At 42.5% G+C, this 17,130-nt stretch overlaps 1 protein-coding gene across 2 annotated transcripts in view; it reads right to left on the minus strand.

The window, feature by feature from the left end:
• KDM4C (lysine demethylase 4C) overlaps window positions 1-17,130 on the minus strand; it is a 443,189-nt gene that overhangs the window by 163,954 nt on the left and 262,105 nt on the right. For both annotated transcript variants that reach the window (XM_050943102.1, XM_050943101.1), the window contains one exon: window positions 14,100-14,211. In XM_050943102.1, the coding sequence (XP_050799059.1) occupies window positions 14,100-14,211 (112 nt within the window). The remainder of the gene's footprint in view (window positions 1-14,099; window positions 14,212-17,130) is intronic.

Raw genomic sequence — 17,130 nt, forward strand, 5'->3', positions numbered from 1 at the left:
CAAGTACTGGACAGCAACTGTACTCAACTTTTTTCAGTGATCAACTTTTGGAGTTTAACCTTTTGTGCATTATCAGAGGAGGTGGTATCACAAACAGAATGATACTTAACTAAAGAACATTTTGGTACAATAACGTGAGTGTTATAATTGAGTGTCTTACAGTGCAGATGGTCTGTAAAGCAGTTACAGATTTTGGCAGACAAAAATAATGGTAATTCAACAAACTCATTCTTTAATTTAAAAAAAAAAGTAATTGCTAGGATACCTTTTAACTATCATATACTGTGGAATGTTGTGTATCCATACTCCAGTGAACTGATCCTTCACGAAAGTAAGTCATACATTTTCCATTTTCTCTTTGGACTGTAATTACAAAACCAGAAACTAGTCTGTGGAAGATAATCTTACAGAAGAGACATCTGGCTCCTTGGCAAACTTCATATCCAATTTGCCTGGTGACTCTGTAGCTACTCATCGGAAGGCTACTGAGAAGTAGTGCTAATACAGCAGGAATGCCATTTTCATTTTGGCTTACTTTTAATTATAGGGAACTTGTGCATGACTATATATCTGAGACTATGGTTCTGTATCATTGTTTCATGAGACGAAATATATATTCTCTATACAAATTTTCAAAGGATCTATGAAAATTGGAACAAAACAGGTTTTATTAAAGGTTAATGAGTTTTAAAGAACACAAAAAGCTAGGATATTAAGGCTGTGCGTCTGTTACGGGGGTCATGGAAATCATAGATTCCGTGATTTTCTGCGACCCGGTGACTTCTGCAGCAGCCAGCGTGGCTGACCCCAGGGCCAGCTGCTTAGGCAGGGAGCAGCCCTACAGCCAGCCGCTCAGGTGGCCCTGCAGCCAGCAGCACCAGCTGCTGCTCGGGCGGCCCCAGGCAGTTGGCCCCAGAAAAGTGCCTGAGAAGCAGCAGGTACGGCTGGCCCCGGGAACCGCCTGAACAGTGGCCAGTGGGACTGACCCCAGGGGCTCCCCAGAGCAGCAGCACTGCAGAGGCCCCTCAGAGCAGCGGCCCCCAGGAGGCGCTCCCAGCTAAGATTTAGTCAGGAGTAAAGGTAATGGACAGGACATGAGTCATGAATGTTTGTTTATTGCCCGTGATCAGTACATGACTTTTTACTAAAAAATATCCATGACTAAATAACAGCCTTAAGCATGATCCAGTGGACAGGGCACCACATGGGGAGTCAGAAGACCTGGGTTCTATTTCCAAATTTGCTACTGACTCAGTGGGTGACACTGGGTCTAGCTATTTATGCCAAAACCTTCCTATATAATCACTAATTGATGGGTGCCCAACTTAAGACACAGTTTATCTTAGAACGGTGTTGAGCCCCCCACAGCTCCCAAATGACTTCAGTCGGAATGATCAGGTCTTATCTCTGAAGATCGGCCTCTAGGTGTCAAAGATTGATCAAATTTTGGAAAAGTTTGGCCTTGAGCTCTCTTTGCCTCAGTATTCCAAATCACAGCTGATTTTTACTCAACTCTGTAAAGTGATTTGAGTTCACATAATGAAATGTGCCATATAGGGTTTAGGCTAATTTTTATTAGTCCTTTAAACCTAAGTTAAAATGTATCAGAAAAACTTTAGACTATATAAGAATGGGTAGCATATTTTCCACCTAGCTTGACGATATACAGCTATAGTCGTAACTATATAGAGCAATGATATATAGCCAGGGTTGTGATGCTTAAATATACAGTAATTCCTCACTTAACATTTTAATTATGTTCCTGAAAAATGCTATTTTAAGCAAAATGATGTTAAGCAAATCCAATTTCCTCATAAGAATTAATGTAAATTGTCGGGGTTAGTTTCCAGGGAAATTTTTTTCGCCAGACAAAAGACTATAACGAGAGAGAGAGACAGAATAAGTTTTAAACAAACAGTTTAGTACTGTACACAGCAATGATGATTGTGAAGGTTGGTTGAGGTGGTGAAGTCAGAGGGTGGAAGAGGGTGGGGTATTTCCCAGGGAATGCCTTACTGCTAAATGATGAACTAGCACTCGGCTGAGCTCTCAAGGTTTAACACATTACTGTTAATGTAGACTCGTATTCTATAAGACAGCATGAATGGAGGGAGAGGAGACAGCATGGCAGAGAGACACAGAGACACACACCATGGGTGTGAGAGAGAGGCATTGCCCCTTTAAGTACACTGACCACACTCTAAGTACATTGCCTTTTTAAGTAGATCAGCAAGTTGAGACAGCAGCTGCTTCCAGCAAGCTCCCTCTGTCCTGACCCCTGTCATGTCCCCCACCCTGCTCTCTGGAGATGGGGTAAAGGAGTGGGGAGGAGAGGGAGGGGGACACCCTGACATTAGCACCAGTCTTTCCCTCCCGCCCTGCACAGCAGGCAGGAGGCTCCCAGGAGCAGCTCCAAGGCAGAGGGCAGGAGCAGCACATGGCAGTGGGGGGAGCTGAACTGTCCAGCAAGTGGTAGCCTGCTGGGCGACTGCCGCACAGGGAACTTAGAGGAGTGGGGAGCTGACAGGGAGGCTGCCGGTCCATCCTGGTTCGAAGCCCCACCAGCTAGCTCCAACGGGCTGCTCTTTCTGCAAGCAGTAGAGAAAGTAGGCGGCACCCTTGCGCAACTTTGAATGAGCATGTTCCCTAATTGATCAGCAACATATCAACAATTACCAGGACGACGGTAAGTGAGGAGTTACTGTACTGTCAAAGCAACATGCAGAAGAGTGCAAAATACCTGCCCTATATTTGGATACTCAGACTACAGAATAGCAAAAACGAAACAAAAAAAAGCCACGATTAGTTATTTAAAACCAAGACCCTACCACCCTGCTATACAATATGCTAATACAAAATATATTAATGCTAATGGTGGCAAAAATAGATCAGCCCGTATCAACAGGTTAATGGCTTCCTCCCTCCACCACCAAAGTAATGCATGGAAGAGCAGAGTAAAGTGGCACTTTCATAGACCAAACAAGGAATAAGGACTTTGAACTAGAATTTAGCAATTTAGGTCTCATGGTCAGACAATCTATAGCTGCATCTTCACATATGATTTTACCTTCCATTCAACTTGCTTAACCTGCTTATGACATTACTGAATATATCTTATCTGACTTGAATAGCAGCTGCTGTTCAGTACATTTCACATGCTATTGTGACTGCATATAAAAAAAAGCAAAGGAAGCTTTGATTTATATTGCCATATTATATATATACTATAGCTATAAAATGAGCAATTTTCCCCTAATTCAATCAAACTCTTGTTCCAGCTGCTCTTTCTAGCCACAATAGCCTTTTTTCCCCCCTCCCTGTTCTCATATCTTACAGTAGAAGTCTGCAAACTAAATTTGGACTCATGAATGCTATTGAAAATGTTAGAAACATTATAGAAGAAACATGCTAACTCAAACTGTAAACTGTAAGGACAATGAAAAACCTAGTCAAAAACAGATTCTAATGCTTTATGTCTAAATAACGCAGGAAAGCAATCTCCGGAGCCAACAAATAAGCATCCATAGCTAATCTACTTAATCTTTTTGCTGAATTTGCATTTTATTACTTAAATGGAGTAGAAATATGACTGCATTCAATAATAATAAGCCTGAATTGAACATAATATTTTTTGCATAATGACTCCCAGTCTTAACATTTGAAGTGTGAGATGCAGTTCATACTGTATTGCTCCACTTATTTTTCAAATCTGGCGTGAGCATCACTTTCTGGTTTTGATTCCCCAGTAGAGAGACCAGATGTTCCAATTTTATAGGAACAGTCCCGATTTTTGAGGGGTTTTCTTATATAGGCACCTATTACCCCCCCCCAACCTCCGTCCCGATTTTTCACATTTGCTATCTGGTCACCCTATTCCTCAATCCCGTCTATTCTTCATTGCTACTCTTCCTTTAGGCATTAATTCCACCAAAATAGGCATAACAAGGAAAGACAGGCATACTGCAAGACAAATTTTCTTCTTAAAAAAATGGATTTACATTGAAATGTGTACAAACAATTCTGCAAGGAAACCAAGGATGAAGAGAACTCATGAAAGAACAACTGTTACAATAATGAAATCCCTAAAAATATCCTAAGCCAGCCCTGATGCAGAGAAATTATTGGAGAAAATGCCCCAGGTCATAATGAAATCAGAGTTAGTATTTACAGTAGTAAAAACAAAATACAAAAGTCTCATTTAGAACGCAACTTGCAAGTAATCCTATGAACAAAAAGCTGAAATTCTGCCAGGGGGTTGATGGGACAAGTCTTTCTCCCGCCATTATGCAGCTTAGTAAATATGGTGAAATTCCAATGAATAGCTGCCCAAGTGTCAGATAATGTATTAATTTTGCCATTAGCTCTTGAAGATAACTCTCTCTCCCCATCATCCCTATCTACTGTAGGGTCTTAGACTGCTCATCACCATAGCATTGGAGGGTCTTACAGATGTGTTTAAGTGAACATACGTCTATCTTTTTCTCTGGTCCCTTGTATTGTGGGTTTATTTCCATATGTAATTTTGTTGGAGAAAGCAAAATTAAGATATAAAGCACACATCTAGCACGCACTGCCCCTGAAAAATTATAGGCGAACTCAGGAGTTATGGTAGCAAATGACTATTTATTCTAGACAACTAAAAAAAACCCCTACATACTTCAGACATGGGCAAGCTTTCCCTCACAGGTCTGCTTATATCTCTCAGTTCACACCAGAAGTACACATGCAATTCCAGTTCAGAGATACTTCTTAGGCACAGACTCAGACTTCAATGGCCAGAATGGACCATCATGATCATCTAGTCTGACCTCCTTCATGGTGCAGGCCACAGAACCTCACCCACCTACTCCTGTAATAGACCCATAGCCTCTGGCTGAGTTACTGAAGTCCTCAAATTGTTATTTACAGAGAATCCAACATTTACGCTGGTTTAACCCTGAAAGTGACCCATGCCCTATGGTGCAGAGGAAGGCGAAAAAATCAAAGGATCTCTGCCAATCTGACCCAGGAGAAAATTCCTTCCTGACCCCAAATCTGACAATCAGTTGGGCCCTGAGCATGTGGGCAAGACACACCAGCCAGACACATGGGAGAGAATTCTCTGTAGTAACTCAGAGCCCTCCCCTCTCTAGCAATCCATCACTGGTCATTGGAGATAGGGGAGTAGTGGGGGCAAAAGACATATCTGGCTTCAAGACTAAGCTTGACAATTTTATGGAGGGGATGGTATGATGAGATAGCCTAATTTTGGCAATTAACTGATCTTTGATTATTAGCAGGTAAATAGGCCCAATGGTCTGTGATGGGATGTTAGATGGGGTGGGATCTGAGTTATTACAGAGAATTCTTTCCTGGGTGTTGACTGGTGAGTCTTGCCCACATGCTCAGGGTTTAGCTGATCGTCATATTTGGGGTCGGGAAGGAATTTTCCTCCAGGGAAGATTGGCAGAGACCCTGGAGGTTTTTCTCCTTCCTCTGCAGCATGGGGCACGGGTTACTTGCTGGAGGATTCTCTGCATCTTGAGGTCTTTAAACCACTATTTGAGGACTTCAATAACTCAGACATAGGTTAGGGGTTTGTTACAGGAGTGGATGGGTGAGATTCTGTGGCCTGCATTGTGCAGGAGGTCAGACTAGATGACCATAATGGTCCCTTCTGACCTTAAGTCTATGAATCTATGAATTTGCTACTAGCCAATGCCACTGTAGGCAGTCTCATCATACCATTCCCTCCATAAAAGTAGCAAGTTCAGTCTTGAAGCCAGTTAATTTTTTTGCCACTACTGCTCCTCTTGGAAGGCTGTTCCAGAACTTCACTCCTCTAATGGTTAAAAACCATCATCTAATTTCAAGCCTAAATTTATTGATGGCCAGTTTATGTCTATTGGTTCTTGCGCCAACGTTGGCGCTTAACTTCAATAACTCCTCCCCACTCATTGGTATTTATCCCTCTGATGTATTTATCGAGAGCAATGGCATACCCCCTCAACCTTCTCTTGGCCAGGCTAATAAACCAAGCTCTTTGAGTCTCCTCTCATAAAGTAGATTTTCCATTCCTCTGATCATCCTAATAACCCTTCTCTGCACCTGGTCCAGTTTGAATTAATCTTTCTTAAACATGAAAGACCAGAATTGCACTCAGTATTCCAGATATCATCTCACCAGTGCCTTATATAATGGTACGAACACTTCCCTGTCTCTGCTGGAAATACCTTGCCTGATGCACTTAGGACTGCATTAGTCTTTTTCATGGCTGCTTCACAGTGGTAGCTCATAGTCATCCTGTGATCAACCAATACACCCAGGTCTTTCTCCTCCTCTGTTGCTCCCAACTGATAAGTCTCCACCTTACAACAAAATTTCTTATTGTTAGTCCCTAAATGTATGACCTTGCACTTTGCACTACTAAATTTCATCCCATTTCTATTACTCCAGTTTTCAATGTAATCCAGATCTTCTTGTATGATACTCCAGTCCTCTTCCATATTGGCATTACCTCCCAACTTCTGAACAAAGGCTACCAATCACACAGAATTTTGCCAAAATTAGTACCGGTTTGATTATGTGAATATACCTTTCCTAGGGACGAAGATGACCCTGATCAAACACAGAATTTGAATCTAGGTAGGACTCCAAAGGTAAATGGTAAGTTCATATGTGAAGTATATTAACCAATCCATTTTCAAGTGGACTCGTGTCCAGATCACAAAATTCTGATAGTATCTGGCACCCTAGTGGGTAGTATCAACACAGAGGACAAGTGCTGAATGGGGTTAGAGACTGAACTCTCCTCTCACCCAAAAGGTGTAACCTCTGGAATAAGGTTGAAGGCAGAGTGCGAAACTTGCACTGCTGATGCTGGCTTGCAGCAAGTAAATGACTTCAGTCTCCAGGGCTCTCAATACAGCTCCTTCTACGAGCACTAATTTCACTTAAAGGTTTAGAGAAAAGGACCAGTTCATTAACTCCATTTAGCCTCACCTATTTTGTATTTCTGACAACACTCAAAGAAGCACATTAACGAGCATCACTAGAGCTTGCACACATCCCTTGCATGATTTTAAGTTTTAATTCATTTTAGGTTGCTGCTAATGGAGAAAGAACTGAATTCCATGCATCATAATCCACTGGGAACAGGGCCAGCTTTAGGCCAATTCCCTTGATTCCCCGGAATCGGGCCCCGTGCCTTTGAAATTTATTTTACTCACTCAGCGGTGTCCGGGTCTTCAGCGGTGAGGGGTCCTTCACTCGCTCTGGGTCTTCAGCGGCAGGGGGTCCTTCAGTGCCGTGGAAGACTCGGAGTGAGTGAAGGACCCCCACCATCGAAGACGCTGCCAGGTATTCGAATCGGGCCCCACAGTTCCTAAAGCTGGCCCTGATTGGGAACCTAATATTCTCATGCCCCATGCTGATGATCATTCAGTCTCAAAGAACTCCTCAGAAATTAAACAAACTGGAAATTTATGCAACCCCAAGGACTATACCCAGTAAAAGTATAGATAGTTGGGTCTCACACCACAGATGTTAACAGGCTATGAACTGCCCAGCCTACAGCTATACTAATGATGTAGTTATAAGAATACTAACTTTTCCTTTCCAGGACATCACTCATCTCCCTGAATACCTGAAAAAACAGCAGACTAGTCAATCCCAAAAGATTGGAAATATAAGAAATCATCTGGCAAAAACAGAGCCCAGACGGAATGTTGTATGAAAATATTAGCTAGAAAGACCAAGAGGAACTGCTAAATCAGTATAAATAGGTGTTTTCAGAGTAAATCAAGCCCTTATTTCAGAGCTCTCATTACGGTTTTTGAACACTTCAGATAGTTATCGCCTATTATAATACATCTGGATACAAGGACAACTTAATAAAAAGGTTGGGAAAATGCCCCTTGCCCCTACCTGGATCAGACCCATGACTCAACAGACTCAAGGAAGACACAGATACCAAAGCAAATGAGTGCTGCAGAAAGGCCTAGATAGAACAGATTAGATTAGATAGAATTAATACTGACAGCAGGTGATGCTGCAGCAGTGTTTTGGACAGTAAAGGCAGCAGTTGCTCAGAAACAAGGGGATCAGCAGATGCTGCAATAGCAGCAGTCTTTCTTGGGGTAGCTCTCCTATATGACACAAGCCAAACTAATCCTTGTCATTACACATCACTATAGGATAGATGTGTATCCCAGCCGAGATGCTCTGGAGCATGGAATATTTTGCACACAGTAACACTTGCTATTACCATCTCTGATATTTGACAATCGATGTTCAAGCATGTGTTCAGAAAAACCTCTGCCCAGATGTTGGTATTCACGTTCTGGTTAACAAACAGATGCTCCTCTTGATCGGTGCTCATCTAATCACTGCTCTCCATCTGGTGTGTCAGGAAGAGAAAGAAACGCTGCTGACTGGATTCACACAGAGAGATGAGAGGACAAGCTGTGTCCTCGCTGTGAAGCATTCCCACACCACGAGCGGGACTGGAGGAAAGTGAGAGACCATGGGAGTGGGGAAAGGAAAGACAGTAGGATGATGAGCGTAGCAAGCAGCTGGAGCCTCCTGACAGAAGGCAGCAATTGAAGAACCTGGCATCCTTGTAAACAGAGCTCTTGTACTCCCACTAAATATATGTGACCTTGGTATTGCCTTGGAGTCTGTGATTCAGGTCCCCTAACTCGAGCTGCCTCTTGATGAGGCCTCATTTTGCTAAAGGGGCAAGCATTGCTCTTCCCTTTAGTGGCTCATTCAGTCTCCATCTTGTGTGCAAACTCTGCCCACCAAAGTCTATACTCTCTGTTGCGGTGTCACCCACCGAAGCTAGGAATTGGGTGGCTGCTGGCCTGTAATTGGTGCATGATGAGAAGTCAGAGTGAAAAGGACAATATTGGTAAACTAGACAATTGGAAGGAGCCGAGAGAAATGAGAGTGGTACCAAAGTACAAACCATCTCCATCTTGACCAAGCATGGATTGTGGTGATCATACAAGATCACCACAATCTGGAGAGACAGGAGGGTGAGGGAACAATGGAGGGACTTCTTCAGACTGTTAGCAATACCCACCATTTCCACTGACTGTTTCACTCTTCTCACAGCAAGAGGTCTACATGTGCCCAGTAGCTACTGCTACCAATTCACACCCATCCCCAATACAAACACACACACACACACACACACACACACACACACATTATGTCACCAGAAAGATAATTTTCCTGTTCAAGAGAGAAATGGGAGGTGAGCTAAAAGCCAGAAGACACGTGAACTGCTGTTAGGTTGCTGCTTCTGTGACAACAGATATAGGGATGCTAGAAGGTTGACAGCCTGCTGCAAAAGACAGTATGGAGACAACAGAATCCTTGCGACTCACTGCCAGGTTTGTGCCATCCTACCAGATTATGGCAAGAATAATCCACGTTTCTGATACTTTATTTTAGCTCTAGCCAAGGTTAAGGAGTCATCATCTACCACAACTACTATAATCTCTCATTTAAAAAGAGCAACTTCACTCTAACCCACCACATACTTAAATATTTAATTACTTTACCAGATGAATTATAAAATTAATAAAGCCCTTTTTGTGCAAATTACTGTAACACTGTCTGAAATCCACTCAATCTAGCCCCTCAAGGCATGCAAACATTACAAAGATATGGATCATGCGTCTAAGCTGTCACTAATGTTCAGAAAGATGCTAACAGCTAACTGAAGTATTGCATTTGATGAATTAGATCTGTTCAGACATTTTCGGATGTAAAGGGAAGAAGAAACAAATGAGAGATTTTAGGCTTAGAACAAGGTAGGAGACTTATGGACAAGGAAACAACTATAATTACTACATGCAATTCAGTGACACTTAGCTGAGGCTGACTGAAAGCATAACACTGGAAGAGACATGCCAGCCCTGTTAAATTTGTGTTATCCGAGAGAACAAAAACGGCTGCAGAGGGGTTTTTTAAGCTGCCTGTACGGTTGCAGTTTATGTCTGGAGGTAGGCCTTCCATTGTTCTTAGATAAAGGCTGTGCAAGTTATACCTTCAGGGGTTTGTGACGGTGCAGGACTCACCCCTGCAGCACTTCCTGCTGGTCGTTCCGGGGATTAGCTCTTTCCAGGGCAGAGCGCCTTCTGCAGGCTGCTGTCCCACTGCCACTGGTCCCCATGTCCCTCCTGGGACCCAGTGCCCCTTGTCTTTGGGGTGCTGCCCCCTGGCAATACCCCCGCAGTCTCAGGGTCTCCCCACCCAGGAGAACCCCCAACCCTCTATCCCCACCCTGCCTCAGTCGTGGGCTACTGCCAGTTACCATCTAGCCCCCGCTCACTGGGGCAGACTGCAGTGTAAAAGCCTCTCATCACAGGCAAGGGGGGTTTGGACCTGCTGCCTCTGCCTACCTGTGGGCTGCCCCCTGCAACCCAGTAGCTAATTGGCCCTCCACTAGGCGGCAGCCTGGGGAGTTTCCAGGCCAGAGCTCCCCAGCTCCCTTGGCCTTCCCCCAATCCTGCTCCACTCCAGTAACCTTTAGCACTCAGGCAACTAGGTCCATCTCCCTCCTCAGCTAGAGGGAGACTATCTGCTCCTGGCCCACTGCCCTCCTATAAGGGCCAGCTGGGCCCTGACTGGGGCATGGCCACAGCTGAGGTGGCTTCTCCTTTCCCCAGACACAGCCCTCTCCTGGGCTGTTTGAAGCCCTTTAAGGTCGGAGCGGGTGACCACCCCGCTACAGGGTCCAACCTTTTGCATTCCTTTACAAAGTGCTGTGAATTTAACATACCAATTCATGTCTTTGCTGGATTTACACTTAAAAAACTATACTTGAGTGTAGTAACTTCTCAAAAACTAAAAAAAGAAAAAAAATGTAGCATCATTTAATAAGCAACTGGCACCACTGTGTTGAAAACATGAGACCTGATATTTTAGAGATGCTCAGCACTCACATTGACTTCACTGGAGGTGTCAGAGCTCAGCATTACTGAAATTCAAGCCCATCAATGTCAGCAAGTTCAGAAGTGAACTATTTTTGCCAGTCCCAGCTCCTCTAAGAGCAGCCACCTAGATGAATACCAAAAATAAGGCAGAAAAAGAAATGAAAAGTGATGGAAGTAGAACACTAACCATATTGTTTGCTTGCTTTGCATCAGTTTCTATTGTGAGTTTGTCATTGTCCCAAAAAATTTTGTTGTAATGGAGGTGAATGATTTAAATTAAGAAGGGCTTATGTTAATTTAACTATGCTAATTAAATTGTTTGAAAACAACCATGTACTTTATTTTAATCCCCTTTAACTAGTTTTTTTTAAATCTATCATCAAAATATGCTGTTTAAAAAAAAACTACTATATGTTAAAAGACGATATACATTCCATATTCCTATCTACTAAAATATAGCCAAACAACCCAACAGAATTGCTGTGTACTTTTTCTCAAGTATTTTCCCCTAAAATGAATGTTGTGTTATTGGAAACACATGCAAAGGAATTTGTGAGATAGAGGTTATTTTTTCTTTTCCCAACTGTTAATAGCTGGTGCTTGCAAACCTGAAATAAAAACTGTTTTCAACAACTGTGATGTATCTTATTAGAATGTTTGCATGTCAACCCAGAAAATATACCCAGGAGGCCATGATCGATATTTTAATAAGAGATGTCTGATAAGTCATTCAAATCAAAAGTACCATCAAGTTAGCTACAGGAACTGTGTATGGATGAATCTATAGTAGCTGAGGGGAAAAGAGGCTTCTTTTAGCACCACTTACCAAATATGCCACATAAGAAGATTAAATTTCCTTTGTAACTTAGGGCTTTAACATAAATATTAATCCTAAATTTTTGAAAGAAAACCACACAGTGAAAGTTAAAATTATGATGTGATAAAAGTGTATACTGTGTGTCTGTACTTTATGATAATTTTCACTATACGTGATTTTCCTCTTACGCGCTGACCTTAGAACCTAACCCCCGCGTAAGATGTGACTCTACTGTATTCATTTTTGAAACTTTATAATAAGCGATGCTCAGAGGGGGCACACGTGCAAGGTGGAGGTTTCACCTACAGCGCAAAATATCCTTGTACCAGCCCTGCGCGCACACACCATTGCTTCTAACAGTTAAGGAAAGTAAAAGCACCTTATACATGAGTGAAGCTGGCATACTGAATAGCTTGATGGCTGTACTATATCATTTTGACCTTACTATTTTTTCACAACCCACTCAGATTGAAATATTATGGGAGAAGCCTAATTCTATTTGGATCTATTAACAAAACCTTTCCACTCTATGGTGGTATCTAGTTTTGAGGTGCAGTTTTAATATTGTGGAAAGATTGGTGCATAATATTAGGCTCCTTATTTAGGCATCTAAGCGACTGGACTAAATTTCAGAAGTGCTGAGTACATAGCAGCACTCCTAGAAGTCAATGGGAGCTGCTCTGGGCTCAGTGTTTTTGAACATTATTTAACTGCTTAAATGTGAATTTAGGAGCCAGATTCTTTGCCCTGACACCATCTGCTTTGTGCACCACCAAAGCAAGCAGAAAGCTACCTTAATGCTGCTGCTGCCGATTCCCCCACAGAGGAGGAATTGTGTCAGAAATGAGGATAGGGAGGCAGTCCTGGGTAGCTCTAAAATTTCATTAAGGGCTATTTTTGCTTTTAGTTGGCCTACATTTATGCCAGTCTCTTCAGCTATGCTGAGAATCTGATCCCCGATTGTTAAAATCTTGAACTTCGCTTGTTACAGAAACTTACTGGTATAACTACAGGAATGGTACAAATGATACTCCTGGGAAAATATTGCACCAGTGCACATGCACAGCATTCACGTCCCTTCAAATTTCTTTGCTTCCCCACAGAAAAATGACTTTCTGACAGAGAAGCAAAGAGAAGCTGCAAGAGCAGTCACTCTGCACCACTCCCTAGCAGCACAGGTACATGGTTTCAGGCACCCAGAACAGCTGGTGGAGAGGTAAATCACAGTGGGGCTGGGGACACCTCAGACAGTGGCTCCTAACCCTAAGGCGGGATCAGCTGCTAGTCCCAGCTGGGCTAGAGGCAGGAGAGGACGAGGCTTCTTCCTCCTCTGTAAGGAGTGGCTGGGACTGCTTCAGACCCACCCCCCGAAACTTCCCACAGCTGCAGGAAGCTCATCATCCTCCCCTGCTTCCTGCCCCCATTGCTCCTTAGCTGTGGGGTGAAGGGTCACTGTACGGGGAGCTGCTCCCCATCCACCCAATCCCCGTGCATCCGGACCTCCCATACCCAGACACCCCTACTAAACCTCACCCAGTACATCCAGAACCCTCCTAGCCCTCCATACTCGAACCCCACCCCACTGAACCTCAAACCCTGCCTCAACCTGGAGACCCCCTGCCTCCAGACCCCCACTCCTGCATCCAGATCACCCCCAGAGCTCCCTGTGCTCAAACCCCCCACCCTGATGCCTCACCCCCTGCACCACCCTGAGCCTGCACATCCAGACCCTTATGCCGCTGACCCTCAGGTAGCTGAACCCAGAACCCCACCCCACCAAACCCCATGCCTGGTCTCTTTCATGAATCAAGACTACAGATGTCTTTTACCAGAACCACTTTTCAAGCCTCCAACTGGATGTCTATAAAACAATGGAATCACAATGCGCAAAAAAAAGAAAGAAAAAAATGGTCCAATGAGGTACAGTTTACAAGGATTGATGTTCTGAAGATCTAGAAATGGCATGTCATAGCTACACTTGCCTTCCTACAATAAGATGTAAAGTTTGCTGCTAAAACCAATTGCTGTGAAATCCAACAAAGGAGATCTGGCTACAGAAAGTGTCTTCATCCCACACACAGCACTTTAAATGACTTCATACTGTTCTGAGCTTCTTACAAGACAGTTCTAATATGTTTAGGATAATTTAAGTGAAAACGAGGAAAAAGAAAGAACCCATGAATTCAGTGAGCATGCTGACAGCTTTTCAATGGAATTATTCTGCAACTTTAGAAGATTTCCCACAGTCAAAATACTCTTTCATCCTCAGCACTTTTGTCATAGTTAAAATATATATGTATACGGGTTTATAAAGACAGGCAGATATAATTAGAGAAACACATTAAAACCATGCTCACCTTCATCACTTACTGCCTGCTGTTTAACCAGTGTCATAGGAGATCTGGCCGGAGGTTTACTTAGTGGATGACGCCAACTCTTACATGTTTTCTTTCTTTCAATTTCTGCTAGCTGAAAGGGAGAAACCACATTTAGTTTAATCGGAAACTGAACAAAACTAATGCTGATAAGCAAGAACATTCTTCTGCTAACAGTATAAAGTATCCACTTTGTTAGATAAATTCTCATATAAGGAATGTAAAAAACCTCTCATTGAGAGTTCAAAAATTTGTCTGACACTAGTTATTTTGTTAGATTCAGGAGATGGGACAATCTCTCAGTTTACTTCAGAAAAAGGTGTGGAAAACAACTTGGTATTAGGACAACATATTAAAAAAACATGCATGGTTTTTCTTCATAACTTTTCCCCCATTCAGTTTATGAATTAAAAATTAAAATGCAATATTTGTCTTTAAAAAGAAACACAAAGCAACCATTAACATATAATTACAACAAATAAATGCTAAATTTACTGAATAAAGATTAACGCTGGCTGAAAATGTAATGTACGCTAGAATACTGCTGTGTATTTCAAAACATTTGATCACACTGTCTCATAAGGTATTAAATGGAAATGTGTGTGCCATTTCATTTATCTGCACAGCCATACGATTCACCCTGTGGTGGCTTCATGCAGTTGTCAGTAACCATTATCATATGGGTACTTTTAAAAAAAGGGAAAATCATGTCACAACAACCTCATTTATCAAGGATCAGTACCAGAGATCACTTCTGGAGTTTGCCAGTCCAGGTAAGGAGGAAAGATAAAGGAGATGACTGACAAAACAATGAACATCCTCAAGAGGAAGAAAAACAGCAAATCAAGGCTGTCAGCAGCTACAATACAGAACAATGTACTGTTTACTAAAATAAGTGGAGGGAGGAGGATGTTGTGGCTAAGGTTGGGTTTATGACATCAAAAGATGCAACTAGCTGAGCAAAAAAGTAAGGCAGACTGGCCTTCCTGATAGCCTCTGTAATGTAATTCTGTACAACCGTAACACAGAGAGAGCATGGAGGTGTACTGGAAAATATTTGAAAAGCCACTTGGAAATGTCTGCGAGGTACCCAAACAGATAAATTAAATATAACCTGTTACACAGTATGATCACAACATTGAAAAGATGTTTATAGTACTTAATATTATTACAAGGGGAGGAGTGATGTCAGGACTCAAATCTCACATCTCTCTGAAAAATTATTAGTGCAATCTTCATGTCTGTAAAAGGGAAATGCTGTTTTATTTCTGCCCCTAAATTATATTTCCCCTTCTCTGGGTACGTCTGGCAATGCAACAATCGGTTTTCCTTCCTCTCTGCTAATATCAGAAGGAGGTCCAGTCTGTTACATAGCAACTACATGCTCCTCTTTTCGCTAAGGCCCACAATTGTTCTGCTTCTCCAAGATAATCCGGACTGCCTCCTATCTCAGCATGAGAAACCAAAAATTGTGCATTTTGTAGTGGGTAATAATGAGAAGATTTTACTAAATGTACTAATTAAAAATAAAAATTGACACTATTGAACATGAGGACTTCTCCTAAAAGCACCTTAGATGCATCTCTGAAGTCCAAAAGGGATAAGAAGCCTCGTACCTCCAATATACAACGCCTGTTTCAGATGTACCTTGAGGAGTCATTTTACTCTTTGCATGCCTCCAATACCATGTCCTTGAGTTCACACATCTCTGTGCTAACACAAGCAGGAGAATAAAGATCCACAAGCAAGGGGGCAGACAGAAGCCATAGCTTCAAGCCAGAAATGTGGTCCCAATCCCAGAAAAAAGCCACACGAGCTGATGTAACTAAGAAACACAAGAGCCTCATCTCAACCATGCTGCCCCACAGGAGCTCATCATCAGCTTCTGCAGCAGATGGTCTGGTTGTATCAGCTGCTTTACTAGAGGAAGCCAGTAGTCTATGTGGACCAGTTCCAATAATAGGTCAACATGTTCCCCTCTCCTCAGCCTCATGCCCTTCGGAAGCTATTCCCTCATGAATCCAGCCCATTGTGCTGAAATTTTAACTGAATACTCTTTCACCTCTCATTAGACAGTGGTTCATGGCCTTTGATCCTCCATTTGTTCTGAGGTCCTTAACTCAATTTCCTCTTTCTCCCTAAATCAACATCCCACCCACCATAAATGTATATGGACCACTTCCTGCTGAAGTCCAGGCTCCATCTACAGATCACAAATATCCAAATTATTTTTGTACCATCCTCCTCCATCCAATCCTTCAAACCTCCTTGACATACATGCAAACACACAAGCACACCAAAAGAGAGAAATAGTCCATTCTTAGTGATTCTGGTGATCCAGGGCACACTCTAAAAGGTCAAGATATTACTCATCTGAGAACTAAGTGATCTTTACTCGAGCCTATTTAGAGTTTCAAAGGTTTGATGAAAACCTTCATTTGTTTTCCATTACCTGATCCCACCCTCCCCTCCATATACAACTCTTTTTTTATAACAGATGAAAAGATAAAAAGAGTTGTTTTCATACCAAAAAAAAATCGAAGAATGAAGAAGGTAAATATTCCCGTTCCTCTCTCACCTCTTGGCTAGCAGAACAGGAGCTCCCTGAGGAAGGGTCTGAAGAAGAAGCTCATGATAGACTTTTTCCCATCAATTTTATGATTCTAAGTTATGGAGAGTTCTGAATAAAATGGTTACTCACCTTCTCGTGACTTTGTTCTTTGAAATGTGTTGTTCATATCCATTCCAACCAGGTGTGCGTGCGCCATATGCATGACAGATGGAAGATTTTTTTTTCCCCTATCAGTATCCGTAGGGTCAGCCTGGGCGCTCCCTGGAGTTGTGCCTTCATGGTTCCCAATATAGGGCCCGACAACCTGACCCCCACTCAGTTCCTTCTTGCTGGCTACTCTGACAGTGGGGAAGGAGGATGGGTATTGAAATTGACATGAACAACATCTCTCGAAGAACAACAGTTACAAGAAGGTGAATAACCATTTTTTTTCTTCTTCGA

This window comes from Gopherus flavomarginatus, chromosome 3, assembly GCF_025201925.1.
Source record: "Gopherus flavomarginatus isolate rGopFla2 chromosome 3, rGopFla2.mat.asm, whole genome shotgun sequence".
NCBI lineage: Eukaryota > Metazoa > Chordata > Testudines > Testudinidae > Gopherus > Gopherus flavomarginatus.